The sequence below is a fragment of the Bubalus kerabau genome, chromosome 16, assembly GCF_029407905.1.
Source record: "Bubalus kerabau isolate K-KA32 ecotype Philippines breed swamp buffalo chromosome 16, PCC_UOA_SB_1v2, whole genome shotgun sequence".
Lineage (NCBI taxonomy): Eukaryota > Metazoa > Chordata > Mammalia > Artiodactyla > Bovidae > Bubalus > Bubalus kerabau.
The window spans coordinates 18408145-18432164 of NC_073639.1; the positions used below are offsets into that span (position 1 = coordinate 18408145).

General features: G+C 36.6%; 1 protein-coding gene across 1 annotated transcript in view; it reads right to left on the minus strand.

Moving 5' to 3' along the window:
- Positions 1–484: 484 nt before the first annotated feature.
- Positions 485–24020, minus strand: part of SMARCA5 (SWI/SNF related, matrix associated, actin dependent regulator of chromatin, subfamily a, member 5) — a 38896-nt gene continuing 15360 nt past the window's right edge. Inside the window, exons 7-24 of the mRNA XM_055550737.1 lie at positions 23763–23918; positions 23533–23664; positions 21309–21377; positions 18580–18689; positions 15342–15568; positions 13672–13793; positions 13442–13594; positions 12071–12203; positions 9018–9166; positions 8707–8826; positions 7512–7622; positions 7055–7168; positions 6751–6873; positions 5869–6001; positions 4791–4909; positions 4157–4369; positions 2535–2642; positions 485–1758 (exon numbers count right to left, since the gene is read on the minus strand). Of these exons, the coding sequence (XP_055406712.1) occupies positions 1693–1758; positions 2535–2642; positions 4157–4369; positions 4791–4909; positions 5869–6001; positions 6751–6873; positions 7055–7168; positions 7512–7622; positions 8707–8826; positions 9018–9166; positions 12071–12203; positions 13442–13594; positions 13672–13793; positions 15342–15568; positions 18580–18689; positions 21309–21377; positions 23533–23664; positions 23763–23918 (2358 nt within the window). The 3' untranslated portion in view covers positions 485–1692. The remainder of the gene's footprint in view (positions 1759–2534; positions 2643–4156; positions 4370–4790; positions 4910–5868; positions 6002–6750; positions 6874–7054; positions 7169–7511; positions 7623–8706; positions 8827–9017; positions 9167–12070; positions 12204–13441; positions 13595–13671; positions 13794–15341; positions 15569–18579; positions 18690–21308; positions 21378–23532; positions 23665–23762; positions 23919–24020) is intronic.

Here is a 24020-nt window from a genome sequence, read left to right on the forward strand (position 1 = left end):
ACACACACACACACACACACGGCATTAGGCTGTTTTTGTCTTGAAAACACTTCTGTGATCTCTGTAAAGTTTTCTTCAACCTTGTATTTTCCCAATTATTTCTTCCAAAATAAAGCCACCACTCTTAACAGCTTTTTACATGGAAAGAGTAACCATTCCTCAATTTTGCATACATTAGATCCACAATTGTTATGTTAAGAATCCAAGGTGGGGGGACAAAACACACTCAAATCACTCCACAAACTGCTTTAAGCACTGCATTTTGCTTGACACCGACAGCAACAATCCCACTTTTTAGAAGCAAGCAGTATTAGTAATATTATAGAAACCGGCATTATAAATAGAAATCTCAATTATGTGTGGGCTGATAAAAGCAACTGATATGGGGAGGAAATCTAAGGAAAAAAGATTGCATCCTAAGGGAAAAAAGTGAATAAAAATCAAATGAGGAACGAAAATTAAAGAAATGGAAAGAAAAGACCACTTAAGGATTATAAAAGTTATATTTATTCACGATGCTACATTTATTGCATTCCCTTAGAAAAATGGAGAACTATTTATGTACCCAATTTGCACATATAAAACTTTATACAAATTATGTGTAGCACATAAAGGCCTCTGGTACAGCTAAAATCCTGACACTACAATTTGGGTAATCCTGCTTCAGGGTCTCCAGTTTATCAAGTCTGTCCATAGAAAATAAAAACTGGAATTAAGTCATTCTTGCTGTTCACACTTAGAAATTATTTTAAATATAATAAAATAAAATTTTCAATTACTCTAAAACCCAAAAAAGGTTAAACCGGAAGGGGATACATTTTGTTACCAATTTCAACAGTACGACAAATTGACACCTTATTTTGGCTGGGTCTTTTTAAAAACAGAAAAAAATCATCTGAAGTTTTGACATTATCTTTCCAAGTTGTGGCTGCTTCAGAAGGTAATTTGTCAAAAATATTTACCAAACAATTAAAAAAAATAATAATAATATTCCTTTTACAAAATGGTACAATAACACCTTAAGGAACCAGAAAATACTAAATGTCTTTGGCTATACAACTAAAAGGCCATTCTTCCAAACAGAATAGGGCATATTCATCACCTCAGAACTATAGAAACAGCGCAACAGAAATATGCATAGAATTTAATGAGAATTTGTCTTGCCTTTTTTTCCCATTCTACCCATGTAATAAGCAAGGAGAATGCAATGTACATAATCTTCCTGGATGAGACTCAATAGCACTACAAAGAAGATACCCAAACTTCTGCAAAGGCAAAGTGAATTAAAACAGTTACACAACTAAGTGAAGATGGAAGGGACAAGTGTTATCTGCAATTTTCTTTTTTTAACTTGTTTGCTTCCTTTTAAGCGTCACAAGTATAGAAATTATAGCTCATAAACAAAGTCACAATCCTCACAAATGGAACTATAATAGAAAAATAAATCAAATGAAACATTTATTAATAAATGAAGCCTATTTTATTACTTCAAGTGTTAATGATAAAAAAATTTCAGCACAGCTGTTGCATTTAAAAAAGTGAATCTACATACTATGTTTCTAGCTCGGTAAACAGATGAACCTGATGTCGTTGAATGACATAACAATTGAGCATTGTACAGTACATCTTATGAAGACCCGTAAATTAAAGAACTACTGGTTTAAAGTTAGTGATTATGAAACAAATATGTATTCATAGTTTCAGCTTCTTTTTTCTTCCTCGGCCATCCGGTGCTCCGTCCATTTTACGTTTCTGTGTCTAGAAACAAACAAAAGGGTTTCCTTCATCAGAAGAGCAATATTAACATGAAATATACCGGAAGACACATGATAGCACCTTACTAATAACTGCCACTTGGTGACAGGTATTAATTTTCTTCACTCGAAGAACCTTAATTCTCTAAATGATCATATCTATGTATTTTACTAACACAAAAATTTTATTGCTATCAATGAAGTAATGAGTAATTCACAATTAGCAACAGTAAGTCAATACACCAAACAAATGTACAACACATGCTTCGTATTTAAAAAAGCAGTAATGAGAAATACTTTGTGAGGTTACATGAACAGCAGACTTTCTGCAGACGTTCATTTACTCATGACCCTGTAAGTTATTACTAAATAACACAATGACTTTTTCTTTCTCATAATTTTTGCCTTCACAATGCTAAGAGATCGCTGAGGAAAGAAACCAAAGTTTAGACGTGAACAGTGAAGGTTGTAAATGTCACTGCTTTCCTAATATTTAAATATTCTAATATTGTAACCTGTAATCTCAAAGTCAGGTGTAGGCTCCTGGCATTCACAAGACAGAGCTTACCAAATTTTTACCAGTCCCCACATTGTGAATTACCATAATAACATGATTTTCCCCACACAATGCAATCGTTTGTTTATACTTTTTAAGCAATTTAAGGTTATACTATCTACCAAAAAAAAGACTAATGCATCAGTGATAAGCCAAGTAATGTTCAAATTCTTGAAAACAGTTAAGTCCCCCAAGAGAACATTTACACTTTCATCAGTACTTACTGAAGGTTTGGGTCCTCTTTTCTTCTTCTCTGCCTTCTCCTTTTCTTCTAGTTCCATATTTTCTCTTTCAATCAAGGTAATTAAGGTGTTACACCTCCTCTGGAGTTCCTAAGTTATAAACACAACTTTACATGATAAATCTGTATTCTCCATCTGTAAGTTTTCATGAATACAATTTCAAAACCAAAGGTACGTTTTAATAGCATAATATCACTTACATCCCCCAATATATTAAAATTTTTAAAGCAAAAAACTACTAATTTTCGTACACAATCCATGCCAGGGGGATTAAAAAAAAGATATGTGCGCATCTTCACTTCATTATTTAAGGCCACACTACCATAAAGGACACAGCCAGGAAACATCTGGAACAGTACATAGAGAGATAAGGTAGTACGCTACATCCAGTTTCTGAATTTACTGAGACACATACACCAGAACGTTTTACAGACTGCTATGGTATGAATCTGCTTGGCTTCTAGACAAAGATTACGCCTCAACTGTTTCATCACAAGGGGAAGGGGCCATACACATATTATCATTTTGTATGTGTGCCTTAACATGAAACACATTAGGAAATAACACAGTTTTAAACCATGGTCTTGTGCCAGTAAATTAATGTGACACTGCATCTTGTTTCACTTACTATAAAATTACTCACCAACTGTAAATTGTTCCTACTTTAAAAGATATAATACAGAGCTTATAGCAACTGAATCTGTCTCCTCTAACTGTATATTAATAATGCATTTATAGTGCAACATTTCCCAACCTAGAGTTTCATAAAACACCAGCCTCCGATGACATTTAATGGAAAAAAAAACCCTTCAGTGGTCAAACACTTAAACTGTAAACTATCCCCCATCTTGAAGAGCAACAATGTATTTTAAATACACTGAGAGAAATTTTATTATCATAATATTGTTTAAACTTTGCTACCCCAGTAGATCTCAAAATTAAGACTACAGAACTGTTTTTGGCATGAATATCATCCTGAAGAACACAAGATGAAGCTAAAAATTCAACGGGTGGTAAAATACCTAAGGGAAGAACAATTCATCAAAGCTAAATGTTTCTGAATTCTAATTTTAGGTCATAAAAATGGAACTTGCTGATCGAACCTAGCATTAAAACAGTACAGTGTTTTACCACACTAAGCTCTTTTTAATTAACTGAAAATTCAGTATTCTGATGGGCAGATGCATGAGAAGTCCTTTCTTTATAAAAATGTGTGTATCTACAAAAGCAAAAGTCAAATTTTAAATTGTGATCATCTTATTCACAAGTTAAAATTGACGCACCTTTTCCTTCTACTTAAAGCTTGATTGAACTTCACACAAAAAACTAATCCTATTGTATATAGTGATGTTAAAAGAAGTGCTATCGAACGATGGAAAAAATAAACTTTGTAAGTGACTCATATTAGGTTTATAACTGTGGAGGTGAAATGTTTCTTAAGGAACTACTTTAACCTATGATACAAACAACAATCTAACAAAAATTTACTTCAAAGATACACAAATTTTCTCTAATAAAAATTTAAAAGGTACCTTAAACAATATTCCATTATCTACTTCCTCTGAATTGTTTGCTTCATTCCACAAAAAGGCCCCAGTACTCACCATTGCGGTTCTGGACTTTAGAAACCAGTCGAATCTGAACTGAGGAGAGTTGCGAATGCACTGCCGCAGCTCATCATACACGTTTTCTTTGTCGAATCCAAGCTTATGAAGCATACAGATCAGGAAGCGGTCTTCCTCCTCAGTGTAGTTTTTCCCTTTGTTAGTACCATAAGATATTCTCAGCTGATGAAAAGGTGCTTTGTACCGTCCAATCTATGAAAATCAGATTTCACATTATATAAAATACAAATCCTATATAACGTATATTTCAAACTCTGTAAAGTTAGCTATAAATGTTGTATTTCACATCCATTTTCTATCCAAAGCACTTCCATCATATCATAACCTTTGTCCTGAAACAACTTTGGTCTTTATTATTCTAAAAAGAAATACAGACTCAGACTTTCTAGTACTATGTAGCAAAGAGCTAAATCACAGAGACTCTGACCCACATATACCAACTGAAATACTGACGTAAATTCTGTTGAGAATGCCCATGAAGTTTGAATGTTGTTCTCTAAAGAAATTTTTAATTTTAAATCATTTCTTTTCCTTTTAAAAAGTTACTTTAACTCTTATACTTACAGACAGGAGTTATTTTATCAACTACAATACTTATTAATAGTCAAAGTACCTTCGTGTCAAGTGCTTTTTTGATACTAATTCTTCTCTGAATTCTTGCCTCTCCTCTTTCAATCTGAGCCATAATCTTTTCTATGTCCTGCAGCTCATTGCATCTTTCCCAGAACACAGCTGTAAGAGTAAAATTGGGCAAATGGGATAGGTGGAGAAAGGGAAGAAATATAAGTAACTTGTTTTTATAAATGCTCTATTTTATTTGCTAAGGATTAAGAAATGTTTCCCTTCTTCCCACATCTAACACTAGTAAGTCACACAATTATCTGTTTCCTTAACTGTAAAAAAAATAGTTAAGGTGAACTGCATGATTTACGTATCTCCCAATACTTAATTCTCTGCTCTTTTGAAATTTAGCAATCACCACAGCACAACTACACATATCCACTTGTCAACCCAACAGACTTCAGGAAACACAGAATTACATAGTATTTGAAAAGTTATAAAGAGAAATGAAGTAAAAAGAAAGCACAATTATTCAGTGACCTATTCTTGTTTTCTTGGTTAGTTAGTTAACGAGGGTAAAAAAAAAAAAATTTGATGCCATTTTAAAGAAGGGGAGAGTTTCTAACTCAATTTTAAAAAAATAAAACAAGATACTAAGTTGTGGCAAATTTTAGCTTATCAAAACATCGTTCACGGACTTCCCTGGTGGTTCAGAGGTTAAGACTCTATGGTTCCAGCCCAGGAGGTGTGGGTTCCATCCCTGGCCAGGGAGCCACATGTGCGCTGTGCTTAGTCTCTCCGTTGTGTCTGCCTCTGTGCAGCCCATGGACCGTAGCCTGCAGGCTCCTCTGTCCACGGCGATTCTCCAGGCAAGAATACTGGAGTGGGTTGCCATGCCCTCCTCCAGGGGATCTTCCCAACCCAGGGATCGAACCTAGGTCTTCTGCATTGCAGGCACATTCTTTACCATCTGAGCCACCAGGGAAGCCCACATGCCTCATGTGTGGCCAAAAAAAAATTTTTTAATTAAGCAAACAAATACATCATTCAGAGTTAAGAAAATCTCAACTTTCCAACAGCCCTCCAAAAGCCTGAGAACATTCTTACACCTATTAAAATAACAGAAGTACCTGAGTATTCAATGACTTCTTCTGGAGTTTTTCCTTCTACTTCTCTTGCTATATTTTCAATATCATCACGACCCCACTTCTCATTAGCTTTGATAAACTGGTTAAAATCTCTCTTATTCCAATTGGTAAATCCCTTCAAAGCAAAAGAAACAAAGCATATCATCACTGAGCTTGGGGGAAAAGCTATTAAAACTTTATCAATCCTGCTAAGTAGTACAGAAAACTTTCAGCGGCTCCAAGTTCTAAGTTATTTTAAAGTGGTAACTATTCATATACATAGATGTGCACTTTAGCAATACATCATATACATTACTCAGACAGCCAAGCAACTAAGTCTGAGTGGGAGAGTAAGAAATGCTGCCCAAAAAGTGACATTTTCACTGCGCTTTCAAGGAGAACTTGTTTGTCAGGAGGAATGAACGTAAAGAGCCAGAATGAACGTAAAGAGAAAACATATAAACCAAGTGGCAAAACAAAGTAATAATAAAGCTTTAAAGGTAGGTTAAAGCTAGATTCTCAAAGGCCTTGATTGAATCCTAAAGGATGTTTAAAAAAAGTACCAAGGAGATCCTTGTAATTGAGGACGACGACGTAGTAAAAATGAGAAGACCCACAGGAAAGGGAAGGTGGGAGTGCTGCAAGAAAGGTGATCAAAGATAATGACGCTACAACAATAGATTTGGTGCAAATCTATCGTCTTCTCTTCCACCTCCACAACTAACGACAATCACAATGTACCATATGCCCATATGCCCATGCTTCATCTTCTCCAATTATTCCACTTCTGAAAGCAAAAACTTCACTTCGTTTATCCCCACAGAACCTAACAGGGTACCTTACAAAATAACCATTACTAAATCTGGTTTTGATTGAAAGCTATACCTGCGTCAGAAGCTTCTCTTTCTCCTCTAACTCTTCATCATTAAGGGGCTCGGCTTCATCAATTTTCAGCTGTTCTTCCTTTTGTGCCTGTGCTGCATTTGGTAGGTCAGGATTTCGAGGGACCTAAAAATATACATATTTTTTCTATGTCATCAGCCAATATATTTCAGGAAATATGTGATGAACTAAACTCTTAACCAACTACGTGAAATTTTACAAGTTTTAATCCAAGAAAATATATTGATATCATGCATTTAGTAAGTTAAAACAAATAAGATTAGTTACAAAGTGTTACTTCTGTTACCTTGTAACCAATTGTTTTTCTGTAATATAGAATTTCTTTTTCCAATAATTCAAATAGACGTGGAGGAAAGAACTGGAAATCCTGAACATTGGGCTGTTTTGGAGGTCGAGGAGCCTAAAAAAAAAAAAAAAAAAAAAAAGCATTGTTTGTAAAAACAAACAAAACAAACCTTTTTTGCTTTAAATCTATCTGAAATCTTTTTGCACTCTATAATACCATGACAGCCAATTCTCCAAGCAACTGAATGCACCTTCCATAATATTTAACAAACAGCAAGCAAATTTTAAATGCTTACATTTAAAATTAACTTTTAAAAACTTTCAACAAAAGCTGAAGGAGGTACACTGGAAGAAACCACTCAAAATTTAATTCTCAATCTGATTTTATTGCAAGAATATAAGAAGAAAAATAATTTGCATTTCCAATATTTTTAGATATTTGTGCTCTGTCAACTCACCTTGGGTGCTTTAGGTTCACTGACACGAAGAGCTTCCCTGAAATAGGCATCGACAGCATAGTTGGCTTTTCTTTCTCGTTTCGGAGGCTCAATCCACTCTGTGAATGCAATCTAGCCCATGGGAAACAATTCAAATCACCAACTTTTATTATACAGTCACAAATCTTACACTAATGCAACTCCTACTGTGTACATCAATATGACTTACTTATAAATGCAGATATTCGTAACACCCTAGACTATATGAGGCTAAGGACTAATGCAATTAAACACACAAGAGGATGTCTGCTGCTGCCAAGTCGCTTCAGTTGTGTCTGACTCTGTGCAACCCCATAGACGGCAGCCCACCAGGCTCCCCCATCCCTGGGATTCTCCAGGCAACAACACTGGAGTGGGTTGCCCTTTCCTTCTCCAATGCATCAAAGTGGAAAGTGAAAGTGAAGTCACTCAGTCGTGTCTGACTCTTAGCGACCCCATGGACTGCAGCCTACCAGGCTCCTCCATCCATGGGATTTTCCGGGCAACAGTACTGGAGTGGGATGCCATTGCCTTCTCCAGAGGATGTCTAGTGAATAGCATAAACATTCAGTAATTATTTCCTGACCAAATTAATGATAATTGGGTGAAAAAAAGAAATGCTACCGACGGTATGCTAGAACTAAAATTAGGAGAAAAATGTAGATAAATATTTAGCCTAGAAAAAATTCAGAGGATATAAATGCCTAAATGTTAAAAGGGAAATCATTAGGTAGAATTATTTTCCTTCTGCCCTGCAGCTATTTTCTAATTTCACTATATAATATCAATTAGGAAGGAAATAGCAATTTAGAAATTAGGAACTTCATCCCTTTAATTATTAATAGCCAATTCTGCTTAGGGGGGGAAAAAAAAAACCCTAAGAATGTGGTGACAAATTTTATTTTTGGCAATAGTTTTAATTTCCAAATATCCCAAATTACTATAATCATCCCACACAATATACTTTACTGTAACAGTATACATAAATTTTTAAAACATTTCAGCATTTACCAACTGAAAATTTGGCATTAAACTTAACACACAAATGAAAATAATTTAGATATGAGTAAATAGAAACAACTGCTGTTTGAGATAAGGCATCACACCTAACACTTAAATTCCAATTTTCAAATAAAATATTAAGTCTTAAAGTAACCAAAATCTCTTTCTGAATTACCTTTTGTTTTTCTCTATAATCTTCTCCTTCAAAGTTATAAACACTCGACTCTGTATCCATTGTGAAATTTCTAAGCGAGCTTTCACCCATCTTGGAGAGCTTTTCATTCATCTCTGCAGTCTAAGGAAACAAAAGAAACATCTTCGTAGATTTGAGAATTTTATAAAAGCACAAGAACTACAATCAAAATGAATTGGACTTTATAAAACATAACTTCTGTGGAAGTAAAAGTGTAACTTACATAGCTGTTTCCTCAGTTCTGGTTTAAAATATTTTATATACTAGAAATAATCATTTAATCTGCATCTCACCTTCTTTGCACCTCTTTCCAAAATCCCATCAATATCCTCATCAGTAATCTCACTCTCCTTTGAGGCAAACACATGTGTTGCCCCATGCCTTATCATTTGAAGCATTTCATCTTTCCCAATTTTGTTCAGATTCTGATCCACAAGTCTCCCTGAAAAAAGATGTTGATGTGTAATGTTAATTAAACTTCTGGAATTTTAAATGTTAGATAAAAGCCCACATAATTTTACCTCAAACATTAATCATTTGTTTATTCACATTTGGTAATTTTCACTTTTACATAAAATGCCAAATTTTAAGTTGTTAATATTTAAAATATTTCCTAAAGCTTACATGTTATGTAGTCTACTGAATACCATCTCAATAAAATATATTCTCATGTGAGAAAAACAGTAATTTGGGATATGTGAAAATCAAATTACCAAAACCTAGATGAGAGTATTATAAACACAGGAAGTTTCTGATAAGCAGAAACTGATTAGTATTATTACTAATAATCCCAAATCAGCCTTTTCTACTTAGAAAATGAAGTACAAAAACCTTCTTCACATTGCCAAACTTCTAGAGCTATTCACATATACTTGTGTTTCAATTTTTCTACTTCAACCAACTTGTAACGAGTGGATAAAGATGCAAGGTGTTTTCTGGGGCCTTAAATCCTTGTATCATGGTTTTAGGTCCCTCACAGAATACACCATCAAATATCTGTGACTTTCAAAGTTAAGACACATCTTCAATACAAAGAATATGATTATTGAAAGCTATCTCAATGCTACAAAAATGTTCTTAGGCTTACAGGAATTACTTTCCTGTTGGTGTGAAGGAACTTTTCAGATGTAAGTACTTCTATATATTTCCATATTTTTTATTATATCCCTTAGTACACCAAACATAACCCAGAGGCATACATCGAAGGCTTCCCGTTTGACTAGTATGTCTATAAATGGGATTAACAAAGCTACTAGCACAAATTTGTTCCAAAATTTGCCCTAGAAAAACCCAAAGTCAAAAGACTTTTTCTCAGCTGATTGTAAAAGAATGTTTTTTAACCTTTAAAAAAAAGAAAAAAAAGGTGTTTCAGAAATGAAAATAATTGCCAACAAGAACCACAAGGCAGATGTCTTTCTAAAACCATGGATGAATGTGAGGACCATTACATCACTTGTGAGAAATTTCACTGTTTGGCAGGCCCCAGAAGTCCCCAGAGACTTTCCTAATTAAACATTTCACTGTAATAATTTATACAGCTTTTGATACCCCTAGATGAGTCACTTCCTAGCTGTACACATGATAGACAAGCGACTCACTTCTATCTCTGATGCCAACCTCCAGCTGGCATGAAGACTAAAGAATACTCTGTATTTAAATATTGAGCACATCGCCTGGTACAAAATAAGCCTGTTAAGCAATTATTAACAAAAATAACTAACAGTATTCAATCATGTATTGTCTTTATGTATACGACACACGGCTAACTCTATGGATGGCATTCAATTCAGTTCAGTTCAGTCATGTCCGACTCTTTGTGGCCACAACGACTGCAGCACGCCAGGCCTCCCTGTCCATCACCAACTCTCAGTTTACTCAAACTCATGTCCATTCAATCACTGATGCCATCCAACCATCTCACCCTCTGTCATCCCCTTCTCCTCCTGCCTTCAATCTTTCTCAGCATGAAGGGCTTTTCAAATGAGTCAGGTCTTTCCATGAGGTGGCTGAAGTACTAGAGTTTCAGCTTCAGCATCAGTCCTTCCAGTGAACACCCAGGGCTGATCTCCTTTAGGATGGACTGGTTGGATCTCCTTGCAGTCCAAGGGACTCGCAAGAGTCTTCTCCAACACCACAGTTTCAAAAGCATCAATTCTTCGGCGCTCAGCCTTCTTTATATAGTCCAGCTCTCACTCTCACATCCACACATGACTACTGGAAAAACCATAGCTTTGCCTAGACGGAAAAGTAATGTCTCTGCTTTTTAACATGCTGTCTAGGTTTGTCATTGCTTTTCTTCCAAGGAGTAAATGTCTTAATTTCATGGCTGCAGTCACCATCTGCAGTGATTTTAGAGCCCAAGAAAATAGTCTCTCACTGTTTCCACACCTATCTGCCATGAAGTGATGGCGCATTAAGGGATATCAAAGAAATGTAACACTCCCTTCCTTACATGGCGCCTAAGACCCTGGCTGACGAAACCACACAAACAAATGGAGCCACCAATAGAGAACATACATGTAGCCCCCCTGGCGGCCCAGAGGTTAGGGTTCTGGGCTTTCACTTCTCGCCCTGGGCTCAATCCCTGGTTGGGGAACTGAGACTCCACAAGCTACATGGCCAAAAAAAAAAGTTCTGATGTACAGAATTTTCTAATTTCAACAAAGTCCATTTGGACTTCCCTGGTGGCTCAGACAGTAAAGAGTCTGCCTGAAGTGCAAGAGAGTCAGGTTCGATCCCTAGGTTGGGAAGATCCCCTGGAGAAGGGAGTGGCTACCCACTCCAGTATTCTCGCCTGGAGACTGCAAGGGCAGAGAGCCTGGAGGGTTGGTCCATGGGGTCGCTAAGAGCTGGACAGGACTGAGCGACTAACACAACACGACAGTATACCTCTTAGCTTCAGGGACAGAGAAAATGTATTTGGTCACAACACAATATGCAAGGGAAAGACACCACCGTGGGCCAAAGGTTGAGGGTTTGTTTTCACTTTTAGATTTTACATATCCCATCACTAAAAGATCTATCTCAAGCTTCATGAAAGCACAAATGTCTTCCTTGAAAGCTCATCTGGCACGAGAACCTGAAGTTCCCTTCCATTCATCCAAAATAAAATCTCACTCTCACCTTCTAGTCCTACTTACATAAATGTTTATTCTGCGTCTCACTCTCACTCAATTATAAACCTTGAAAGTAAGAACACTGGTTGGTTTCAGTCACCTTTGTATTCTCAGCACTAAGAACAACGCCAGGCATCTGTGGCTGTTCAATAAATAATTTTGAACTAGAAAATCCAGGGGGAAAGTGCTATCAATTCAACTTGGTAAATGTTTAAAGTCCTAAGGCTCACCCTGCTGGATGACGATTGAATCCAGTCTGAGTTTCATCTCAGCACGCTCCACTATTCTTTCTTCTACAGTGTTATCGGTTATGAAGCGAAACACTCTGACTGTCTTGGTCTGTCCAATTCTATGTGCTCGGTCCTAGGAAAATAACTAGGTTACTTTGAATCCAGTCGAAAATTCACATAAATAACATTTGAATGTGTATCTTGAGAAACAAAATGAAAATATTCTCAAGCACAATATGGTTTTAAAAATATGAAACAAAACACTGATGAGTTCATATTCATTAACATTTCATTAACAGTTCCTAAAGTCTCAGTTTCAATCAAATTTATCAGTTATCTCACAAGAAATCCTTCCAGAAGTATAGAACATGTTGAATCTGTGAGGAATTACCATATTAATTTTACTAGGTTAATGGAAATAAAATACGCATCATGTTTTCAGACAACACGACAAAATTATAATCTTTAAGTATGACAATAAAACTTTTTTTAAAATTTTTTAAGTTTAAATTCAAAATGTTTTTCTACTAAATCAAATCTAAATTTTCACAATAATTATGGAGGAAAAGTGACATAAATAAACTCCACAAACAATATAAAAATCCTAAACAGTACCCAATCAACTACATATAAGAAGTCAAACTAATTTGAATTCCATTTTCTGTTTCACTTCTGTTAAGTTCAGAAAACACATTCTTATAAAGCATCCCTATTTCTAATTGATCGATTTCCCCCAGTCACCTTTACAAAGAGTCACAGGATGAACGGGGCCAACAAGAAAAGATATAAACACCACACGTCAAGTTATTAGCAGTACCAACTTACAAACTTTTATGTTTTTCTATTACTCTATAGATCCATAAGTTTTCTCAACATAAGAACGTTTCTCTTGATCTGGCCAAGATACTCAAGATGCATGGGCCTAAAAAGATGCATGGGCCTAAAATGTTAAACATCAAACGTGGCAGGCAGTTTAGCAGCTCCCCAAACCTGTTTACCATCCCTCCTAGGACACAACTATAGTATCAGTTACCAACTCCTTCGCAGTAAGTTATACTATGTGACTGAGTGCTGGCCAATCAAAGTGGGGACACTGTCAGTTCTGACCCATGAAAAATTCCCTGGGCAATTCCCAGTTTTCTCTCCTGATGGAAAGGATATAACAGGACTCTAAGGTGCTAAGATATGGCAGATGTAAGATGGAAATACCCTGATTTAGATGGATGATCACTTGCAAAACACCCTCAGTGAACTATTAGGTCAGAGAAAATACAATTCTATTGGATTCAGTCACTGACATTTGTAGACTGCCCATTAGCTCACTTTAACTGAAACATCTATTAAGCACAGAGTATATTTGTTGTCTCTTACCATAGCCTGAAGATCTACTTGGGGATTCCAATCTGAGTCATACAAAATCACAACATCAGCAGTAGCAAGATTGATGCCAAGACCACCAGCTCGTGTGCTTAACATAAAAACAAATTTTGTGCTGTTTGGTTCATTGTACGCATTGATGGACTCCTAATGACATAAAATAAAAGTCAGAAAAGTATTTTATCTAATAATTTTGTAATCTCCGCTCCCCAGATTTTACTCACTTGTCTCTCATCATGGGGTGTCTGTCCATCCAACCTACAGTACTCATAATTCCTCCACATGCAATAATCCTCCAAAATATCCAATACCCTGGTCATCTGACTGAAGATCAGTACTCGCGAACCTGTTGGCAAATGTAACAGATCATTATCAGAAGGTTCAGAAGTAAAAAAAAAATGTATTTAAATTTACTGCTAACCAAAACCAAGACTAACCAATTACCCCTTAATTCCAGGTAATGTAGTTACAAGGATAAAACTACACATTATTTATTATTCAAGTCAGTCACTCCCCACATTTTTCCCATCAAGGCACAAACAGAAAAGGGCAGTATTTATAAAACACACTAAGGTAAACAAGAAAGGCTATCTGCCTCTGGCCTGGGAAATGGCCATCCCAAAGACATCTTTATATCCCACATACTTAAAAATAACCCTCCACCACAACAACCCTTCCCTGTGCAAGGCCCAGGCATCCCTTGACACACACCCAGTACCCTGACTTCACGCAAGTTCTGAAGACCCACTCCAGATGGAAGGACCATCCAGGTGTGCCTAACACCTGCACCATCGTCCTTCATTTAGGCCACAACGCAAATTATCCAATACTTCCATTTCTTTAGCCAGCTGCACAATGCCTTTAGTAGGATATGAGATGACCAGTGGATCATTTTGGAAAATAATTATGAAACTACCTTGTCTCAGAATCTGAGGCTGATACTCTGCTCATGTTCCACATTCTCATGCCCTAAATGCGCAAGGATGCTCAGTAGTCTCCTACCCACTCCTTGCCACCCTTCCCTGCACTCAGTTTCTTCAATTACTCAACTTTTATGGAAAGCATTTTAGAAAATACATTTCCCAAGAAAGGTATAAAAAGAAAACAAATTCACTGACAACTCTAACAATGTTTTCAACAGTCAATATCCTAAAACAGAGTCATCTACTGGTACAATTATCATTCTTATCAAAATATACAGAGAAACACAAATGGAGAAATTTGAAACCTGTGTACTTCATTTTACAGAATGAAAAATTTGTTCATGAAATGCCTTGATATCTGGGATATGGTTCAAGAGTCCAAAAGGAGGAAACAGGTGCAGTACAGGTGAAAACAAGCTTTGCCACTAGCTTACAGTTGCTGAAGCTGGCTTCATACTAAACTCAATCTACACTCATGTAATTTAAATAGATCTGTACACATACTCATTTTCATATAAAAAGTCAGCATATTATAAATAAAACTGTTTTGGGTCCATGCATATGTTTAATTAAATTAAAAATACACATAAATAACTGAAGAACACCACTATGAACACACCACCACTGTCTATCAAAGGCTCTGTGAACTGTGTATGAGTGGGAAGGGCACTCTTGGCATATTATAACCAAAAAAATGGTATTTCTAGGAAAGTGTATAGAAAATGAGAATTTCCCCTCAAAAATCCAGTGAGTTTGACTGCCCTAACTACAGTTCACTTTCTAAAAAATTTGAGGCTTAAAACTGGGGGGTTGGCGGGGTGGGGTATGAAGCTCAGATTAATGCACAGGAGTTTTTCAATGTCCCAAGCTTCAACTTTACAAAGTGCCAGTGCAGGGGAGCTCCCTCACTTTAACATCACAATCTTAAAAGTTTCCACTACTTCTCCGTTTGATACCAGTAACAGAGGTACCTTGTTCTTTTAATTTAGGGAGCAGCTTGTCTAACACCACCATTTTGCCACTGTTGGTAACCAGATGCATGTCCGTTGTGTAAGGAGGACCCGGTTCAGCCCCATCAAAGAGATAGGGGTGGTTACAGCACTTCCTCAACTGCATCAGAATGTTCAGCAGCCGCATTTTGTCCATCTTCCCTGCAGAGTTCAGTATATCTATATCCTTCATCAATATCCGAGTGTACCTAGTGAAAAGAAAACATTTTAAAGAAAAACATCGATGGCTCAAATGTTCCTGCATGGGTCCCTGGCATTTTATATACTTAATCCCATCTCAACCCCAAAATACCCATACGAAACAATGCATCAACTTCTAATGTGCGCTTAGGAGTGTACCACCTGAACTTCTTTTTTCTTGTTTCTCTTTACTGTTCCCCCTCTCCACCTTCAATGTCCTAATGTGCACCTATAATGCTTGGGCCTAGAGTCCCAAAAGAGTCAATTCATCTTCTTGGGATGAACTGAAACAAAACTATAATGATACAACATTTTTAAGTAATAAAGCCAAATTTTAAGTGTAAGTTTTAAACATAATTTTAATCTGTAGTCTTTCCCAAAAGAAGAATGCTACTATTCCATTATTATTCAATGTGGCCAGGGTAGCATTTGGGTAAGGAGGAAGTAAGAATTATGAGAGCATAAGGCATGATGATGAAAACAAAATTAATAGAACAGCTTTAAATGTAAGTTAAAGTATATGGGCTGAGGGGAAAGAAGGGAGTAGTTAAGGTAAGGTTGGATTATGAAAAGCCTTGACTGTATACACTAGAAAGTTAGACATTATCCTAAAGCAGTGAGTGAGTGAAGTTGCTCAGTCGTGTCTGACTCTTTGCGACCCCGTGGACTGTAGCCCACCAGGCTCCTCCATCCATGGGATTCTCCAGGCAAGAATACTGGAGTGGGTTGCCATTTCCTTCTCCAGGGGATCTTCCCAACCCAGGGATTGAACCCAGGTCTCCTGCATTGCAGGCAGACGCTTTAACCTCTGAGCCACCAGGGAAGCCCAAAGGAAAGAGTAATCTGTCCAAATACAAAAGTTTCAGGACCCTGAATCCTCTGAGCAACAACTTAAATAACCAAAGCCATCTATGCTTAACAACTCCAATTAGGAAGCACAAAATATTCAAGGCAGACCTTTCCAGCACAATTCTAATGTAAAATTCACCAATGTGGTTATAAACTAAAAAAAAAGTTGCTTTACCTCAGCACCAATTCATGTCTTAATTCTATATTTTAGAGCCATATAAGACAAGCCTAACTCTTTGCTACTCTATTAAAACCTTTCAAAATTTTTGAGGACGTTTAAAACGGGCTGCCTTTTGCCCATTTCTTTGCCTTTTATCTTTTCTGTCCTTTTACCAACAACTCCAGCCCCTTAAAAATACTTATCAACATTGAGCACTGAACTGAACATACTTGAGATGCATAAGAACAGAGTGGCTAATTATTTCCCTCCTCTGAACACTTAAGTCAGCAGTTTCTAGCCTTTTAAGATTTCATACACCCATAAAACTTAAAAAAGGAAAACAGAAAAGATAAAAATAACAGAAATTTACAAGGTTTACAACTTTCTTCAGTGCAGTTCAGTTCAGTGGCTCAGTCGTGTCCGACTCTTTGCGACCCCATGAATCGCAGCACTCCAGGCCTCCCTGTCCATCACCATCTCCTGGAGTTCGCTCAAACTCACGTCCATAGAGTCAGATGCCATCCAGCCATCTCATCCTCTGTCGTCCCCTTTTGTCCTCCTGCCCCCAATTCCTCCCAGCATCAGAGTCTTTTCCAATGAGTCAACTCTTCGCATGAGGTGGCCAAAGTACTTGAGTTTCAGTCTTAGCATCATTCCTTCCAAAGAACACCCACGGATGATTTTTAGAATGGACTGGTTGGATCTCCTTGCAGTCCAAGGGACTCTCAAGAGTCTTCTCCAAAACCACAGTTCAAAAGCATCAATTCTTCGGCACTCAGCTTTCTTCACAGTCCAACTCTCACATCCATACATGACCACTGGAAAAACCATAGTCTTGACTAGACGGACCTTTGTTGGCAAAGTAATGTCTCTGCTTTTGAATATGCTATCTAGGTTGGTCATCACTGTCCTTCCAAGGAGTAAGCGTCTTTTAATTTCATGGCTGCAGTCACCATCTGCAGTGATTTGGGAGCCCAAAAAGATGAAGTCTGACTCTGTTTCCACTGTTTCCCCATCTATTTCCCATGAAGTGATGGGACCGGATGCCATCCATGATCTTCGTTTTCTGAATGTTGAGCTTTAAGCCAACGTTTTCACTCTCCTCTTTCACTTTCATCAAGAGGCTCTTTAGTTGCTCTTCACTTTCTGCCATAAGGGTGGTGTCATCTGCATATCTGACGTTATTGATATTTCTCTCGGAAATCTTGTTTCCAGCTTGTGCTTCTTCCAGCCCAGCGTTTCTCATGATGTACTCTGCATATGAGTTAAATAAGCAGGGTGACAATATACAGCCTTGACGTACTCCTTTTCCTATTTGGAACCAGTCTGTTGTTTCATGTCCAGTTCTAACTGTTGCTTCCTGACCTGCATACAGGTTTCTCAAGAGGCAGGTCAGGTGGTCTGGTATTCCCATCTCTTTCAGAATTTTCCACAGTTTATTATGATACAGCTTTCTTAGTATGCCCTATTTAGGTGCTTTTAAAATAGCTATCATGTGTCATTATTGTAATTTCACAAAAGGACATTTTAATCTTACCTAAAATAAAACATCAGCTCAAAATGGACTTATAAACTAAATAAATATAGCTTTTTGAGATAAGAGAAAGCACTTAAGTTTTCTCCGACTTCTACCATTTCTGACTTCATCAGGGACTAGCATGAGCCCATGGGCCAGTATTCATGACCCAGAAGGTTAACCACATGTCTCAAGTCTGTGCCACCATGGTTTCTTTTTTAAAAACCCGTGTAGAGGGCTTTACATCCATCTCTGTTAAATGCCAAGCTTAACTTTTGAATTCATAAACTTCCCAAGCTGATTCTGTCATCTTTAACAAAGACTTTGTATCATAAATTTGATTAGGAAGTCCTAGGTTCTACATCTGGGAAACTGTTCAGGCTGAGTGCAAACCAGCAAACTGAATTCCTTGACAATACAAGTACAAAAGCAAAATACAAATGAAAGTTAGTGAAGAATTAAGGATGATTTCAAAAACATCTCAAAACACATACCATTCCCTTTGCATTTTGCTGAGACCCACATAGATTTTTACTTCCTTCTTTGGAGGTAAACTCTTTTCAACATCAGCCTTAATTCGACGAAGGAGGAATGGACGCAAAACCTTAAAAGAGCAGAAAGAAATGGAGATGACCTTACTGGTAACATAAGTAATATTTCAGGATCTTAAAAGCGTCCATTAAATACACAGAAATGTGCCTTCTTGAATATCAAAAGATTCTTAGGACTTCTCCCTTCCAAATATATAATTTATTATTACAGACTTCCTAAAGAGTATATTAAGATGACTATTCAATATATAATAAATAAACACTTGATACACTTCTCATAAAGTGTAAAAAACAATAGTAAATTTTAAATATGATATTTTCAACATTCACTGCCTTTCAAATTTAAAACCAGTCACTTAAGAAAAGGCTAGGTCCACATTATGATGTCATCATGGTTACTGTTCCCTAATTTATCTTTTTCTTATGGAAGTAGACAATACAACCTTCCCAGTCACTATCCCCCCGCCTTCCTTCCCAAAGGTAACCAATATTCAGTTTTTAATGTCATACATAAGTTTTGATGGTTTTTAACTTTATTTATATATAAAGACTCATAGTATATGCCCAATTTATATCTGGTTTCTTTTACACAATATTATATTTGTGAGACATACCCCTGTTGTATACAGGTAATTAATTTTCATAAAATAATTGTAAGACAGCTATAAAGCAAAAGATATCCTTTTATCTTCCTTTGTTCTATTTACCACTAGCTTATAAAAATGTGATCAAACAACAAAAATTGATGAGAAAAACAATAAGCAACACTTCTCGAATATCATCACGTAAAGAAGCTAGTGGAGCCCAACCAAAAGCTGGCACCAACTGCCAGCCATGTGAGTGAGGACCTTCGGCCCCCCTGGCCCTCTTCCAGAACTGTCCATGTACATGCAACTGGGTAAATCCAGGTAAAACCAGCAGAGAACTCACTCAACCAACTCATAAATTCTGCGGTTATTAAAAATATGCACAAGTTAGGCTTTGGTGTGGGATTTCTTGCAACTAAAGAAAACTCATTTAAAGAATTCTCTCATGCCCAAGTACACCATGTGATTGTGAACACACTCTTTCATTACAAGACACAGGAGCTACAGTGGGAATCTCAGGACAGCGCGGAGAGGCAGCTACCAGACCTGTACCCCCTGATTTGACAAGCATCTTCATGCTATGTAAATAAAATAAACAAATGCCAAAACCGGTATTCTGTTGTGCTTTGGTATGCTTTACCTACATGTACCTATCTATTTATTAAGCCAAGCCTACACATACACCCCACAACCCTCTGAACAAATACATCTAAATTGAGTGCTTACATGCTTAAATGCCATCTAAACTGAAACAAAGGTGTCTAGGAGACCATTATCTTCAAATATGTACAAAATAAAATTTCAGTACACAGAATTCTAGAGAACCTTAAAATTAATTTATATACAAATATTTGAACACTCAAAAGTTTTTAATTTTTTCCCCTTAATCAAATATGCACTTTGAGCCAGGCATTATGCTAGGGATACAAAAACAAATGTAAGACACATCCTGCCTTTGTGTTTACAATCCAGAGGGAAAGCATTTGTAAAGGAGTCATTTCAGTAGCCTGTGCAAAGTCCCATAATGTTAGAATATTGGATTATTAAAGACAGGCTACAGAGGAGCCTCTAGGCTGGCCTTGGCTGGAGTACTCATGGAGAAGGTGACATCACCACTGAGTCTTGGCTGAAGTATTATTCGTAAAGGCAAGAAAGTGAATACTAGATGTGGAAGAAAAGATAAGCAAAGACACTGAAATTAGGACAGTGGTTACAGAACACTGACAGTGGGGTCAGCAATTTTAGCAAAGTAAAGCTCGATTAAGAAGTGAAAAAGAAATTGGAGAACATTATTAACAGAAACATTACCTCTGTGGAGGAGGAGCGATTTTGTCCCACAGGACATGTTTCTAGGGCCTTGAAACATTTCTGACTGTAACAAATGAGGGCATACTACTGGAACAGAGTTGAGCAGAAGTGTCCAGGATGCCGCTACTGAACAAGAAAACCACCTTCCCCATCCTCCAAAAACTGCACCAAAATGTCAACACCAGTTGAGAAACCCTGAGTTAGGTCATGAAAGGCCTTGTATGTAATGCTCACATGCTTTATCCTGCTGGTCCGGGTATTATAACCTGGGGTCTGTTAGAGAAATTTCTATCTTCCTACCAACTTTCACTTGTGAATCTTCACAGGAAGGAACAAAGCTGTATTTTACAGCAAAAACATCAACTCTGTTCACATTGACTATTAGTAGTTGCTTGTACACAATCAACTGATTTAAGAACAACAGATGGACCTTTAGCCTTTCGGAAGCAAATCTGTTAGATTCTCCTATGGCAGGAAAATAGAACTAAAGCTTCCAGAACTTGTTCATATTAAGTTCTTAAGCAACTTCACTGTACGTTAACCCACTGTACATTACTTAATTAATTCACAGTTAGAATTTCACCCTAGGCTCTAAGACTTAAACTGCCATATGTTACCCCCTCCTCCAATCATACAAATAAGTACTAAAGTGGGCAGATTCAAACAGATTTGACTCTAAAGCCACTGTGCTTTTTGTTAACAGAAAAGTAATATACTAATCTGTATCATTTTTCCCATTAGAAACATGCTTTTTTAACCCTACTTCAAAATACTTACCATATGAAGTCTCTCAACTAGCTTTTGATCCCCAAGGCAATTATTTGTATCAAACCAGGAATCAAAGTCCTAGATTAACAAACAAAAAATACATTAAGATTAGAGTAATAGTAACTTTATGTGTGTTCAGTTGCTAAGGCATGTCCAACTCTTTGCCATCCCATGTAGGGCAGCATGCCAGGCCTCCCAGCCTTCACTCCCTCCCAGTTCGCTCAAATTTACAGCCATAATAGTAACTGCAAATACCTTATTATGCTAGTTATATAGCATATAACAACTTCTAAATTAATTTAATATTTGAATTGTGAACCGCAAAAATCATTTAGTTCCCTTTTTTTTAATGTGTGTTATTGTTAGCAATTCATTTTAGAATCATGTATTTCTTAAACATCAAGATGACAAGTTTCAAAGTGAAAAGAAAATAATTGGAGACAGTTTTGTAGATATGAAAATCAATATTCCTGAAAGAAAAATATGCTTGTTTCAGAAAAATCTTAAAAGTTAAAACCACTTTACAGTTTGCTAAGACCACTCATATACCTCAAACACAAGGTTTCTAGAGCAATGTCCATTTTTGTTAAACTTTCTAAAAGTAAAATTGAGAATACTGACATTTCTTTAGTGTTTGGGTAGGACTTGAAAAGGACAGTTTCCCTAGCTTTACCTCTTAAGCAAGTTTATTATATACAGCTGGCCCTTGAACAACACAGAGGTTAGGAGCACCAACACTCCATGCAACTGAAAGTCCACACATAACTTATAGTCGGCTTAACCACTGCATATCACGCAGAACTTAGTATTTACTACTGAAAAAAAATTTTTGTGCATGTGGACCCACCCACTTCTATTGTTCAAGCATTAACTGTATTTGCTTTATTAGTAAACATAATCTTAGAATTGTGTCAACTAAAAGTTTTAACAGAGATTATTAAACAAATAAACACGTCAATGTGGTAAGAAAAATTATCTCAAAAACAAAAATCAAAATAAGTAAAAGCAGAATTAAAGTAGCTGGCTGACACTGATTAAATTGCCTTTCAAGAATACAATCTTCTCAAAAAAATTTTAAAACATAAAAATAATAAAATCTACTCTTAAAATGATCCTTACATAACACACCCAATCAAAATTAACACCTTTTTGGAACTTATTTGAATAAGCTCTTTAAAGCCACACACACACACACACACACACACTCCAGAAACGGGAGCAAAGGTTCAAAAATGAAGTCGAACCTGACAGAAAACCAAAATTACTAACTGCATAGACTGTCAACATAACGTACACTTTAAGTACAACCAAGAACAACCAAGAGTTCAATTAATTAACTAACCATTTCTATCATCACAAATAACCTATCAAAGGTAAGGATTAGTCTCTATGCTTCTTAGACCATAAGAAAATATGGCTAGACAGACTTCACCAAATTTGAAGGCCATTCTGGGAAGAGGCCATCCTAGGGACTCAAAACTCAGGCAACAGGAAGTACCCAAATTCACTTGGGGAATAGCCTGAGCACCGCCTTAAGAACTAAAGCAGTCCACCTAGAGCCGTGTCAGGCCAACATGACCACCCAATAAGAATGCGAATTTATGACATTCCAGAGAGAACAAGCCATGACTTCAAAAATGAGACTGAAATCAAAGGCACAAAAGTAAACTCTGAGGATGCAAACAAAACTTGGTAGGTTACAGGAGGCTAACTACCTAAAAGTGTGAAAAAGTAATGATTATCTCAAGCAGTACGAAAAGGTAGGCCAAATTCTTTAATTCTTCTGGTTTTACCGAGATAAACTGACAGCTCTAGATGGGGTTTAAAGTGTGCAGTGCAATGACAATGTTTAGAGAACATCCATCATTTAATAGATGTACAATTTTTGATAAACAGAAAAAATATTTATATTGGATTTACTGTTACTTACTTTTAGTCATTATTTACTCTTAACAATGTTCATATATAACATGTAGCAGTGTTACATTTATCATGCTGTACATCTCAAGTACTTAATGATCTTATAAGTGGAAGATAAGTAAGTACAATAAACTCTGCACCTCTTAACTGCCTTCATCCAATTCTGCTTCTCCCCTGGTTCCCACCTCTGGTAACCAAAATTCTGATCTCTTTCTATATAAGTTTGTATGTTTCTTGAAGCAGGCCAGTTCTATTACAAAAATATTAAGTATCAAAAAACTACTCCAACCAGAAAATAATAAGAACTACTTACATCAGCTGAATTAAAGACATCTGGTAACAAAAAATTAAGAAGTGACCAAAGTTCATGCAAGTTGTTTTGAAGAGGTGTTCCAGTTAATAATAGTCGATTTGTAGTCTTGAATTCCCTCACTATTTCTGACAACTGCAAGAACCAAATTCATCATTAGAATGAATTGTCTGCATATTGATCAAATTCTAAATGAAGGCACGAATGATTTTCAAATCTAAATATCAAATTACCTTGGATTTTTCATTTTTGATCCTGTGAGCTTCATCAATAACTAAGTACCTCCAGTTAAATTTTTTAAAAACAGACTTCTCTTTAATAAGCATTTCATAAGAAGTTACACATACATCCCATTCTCCTGGTAACAAAACATCTCTGACAAAAGCAGCCTGTTTAACAAAAGAAAAAAAAATTCCATCATGCAGAAATAAACTATACATTAAATTTACTGATAACAAGAGCATGGGCCAGGGGCGGGGGGCGGGGTGGGG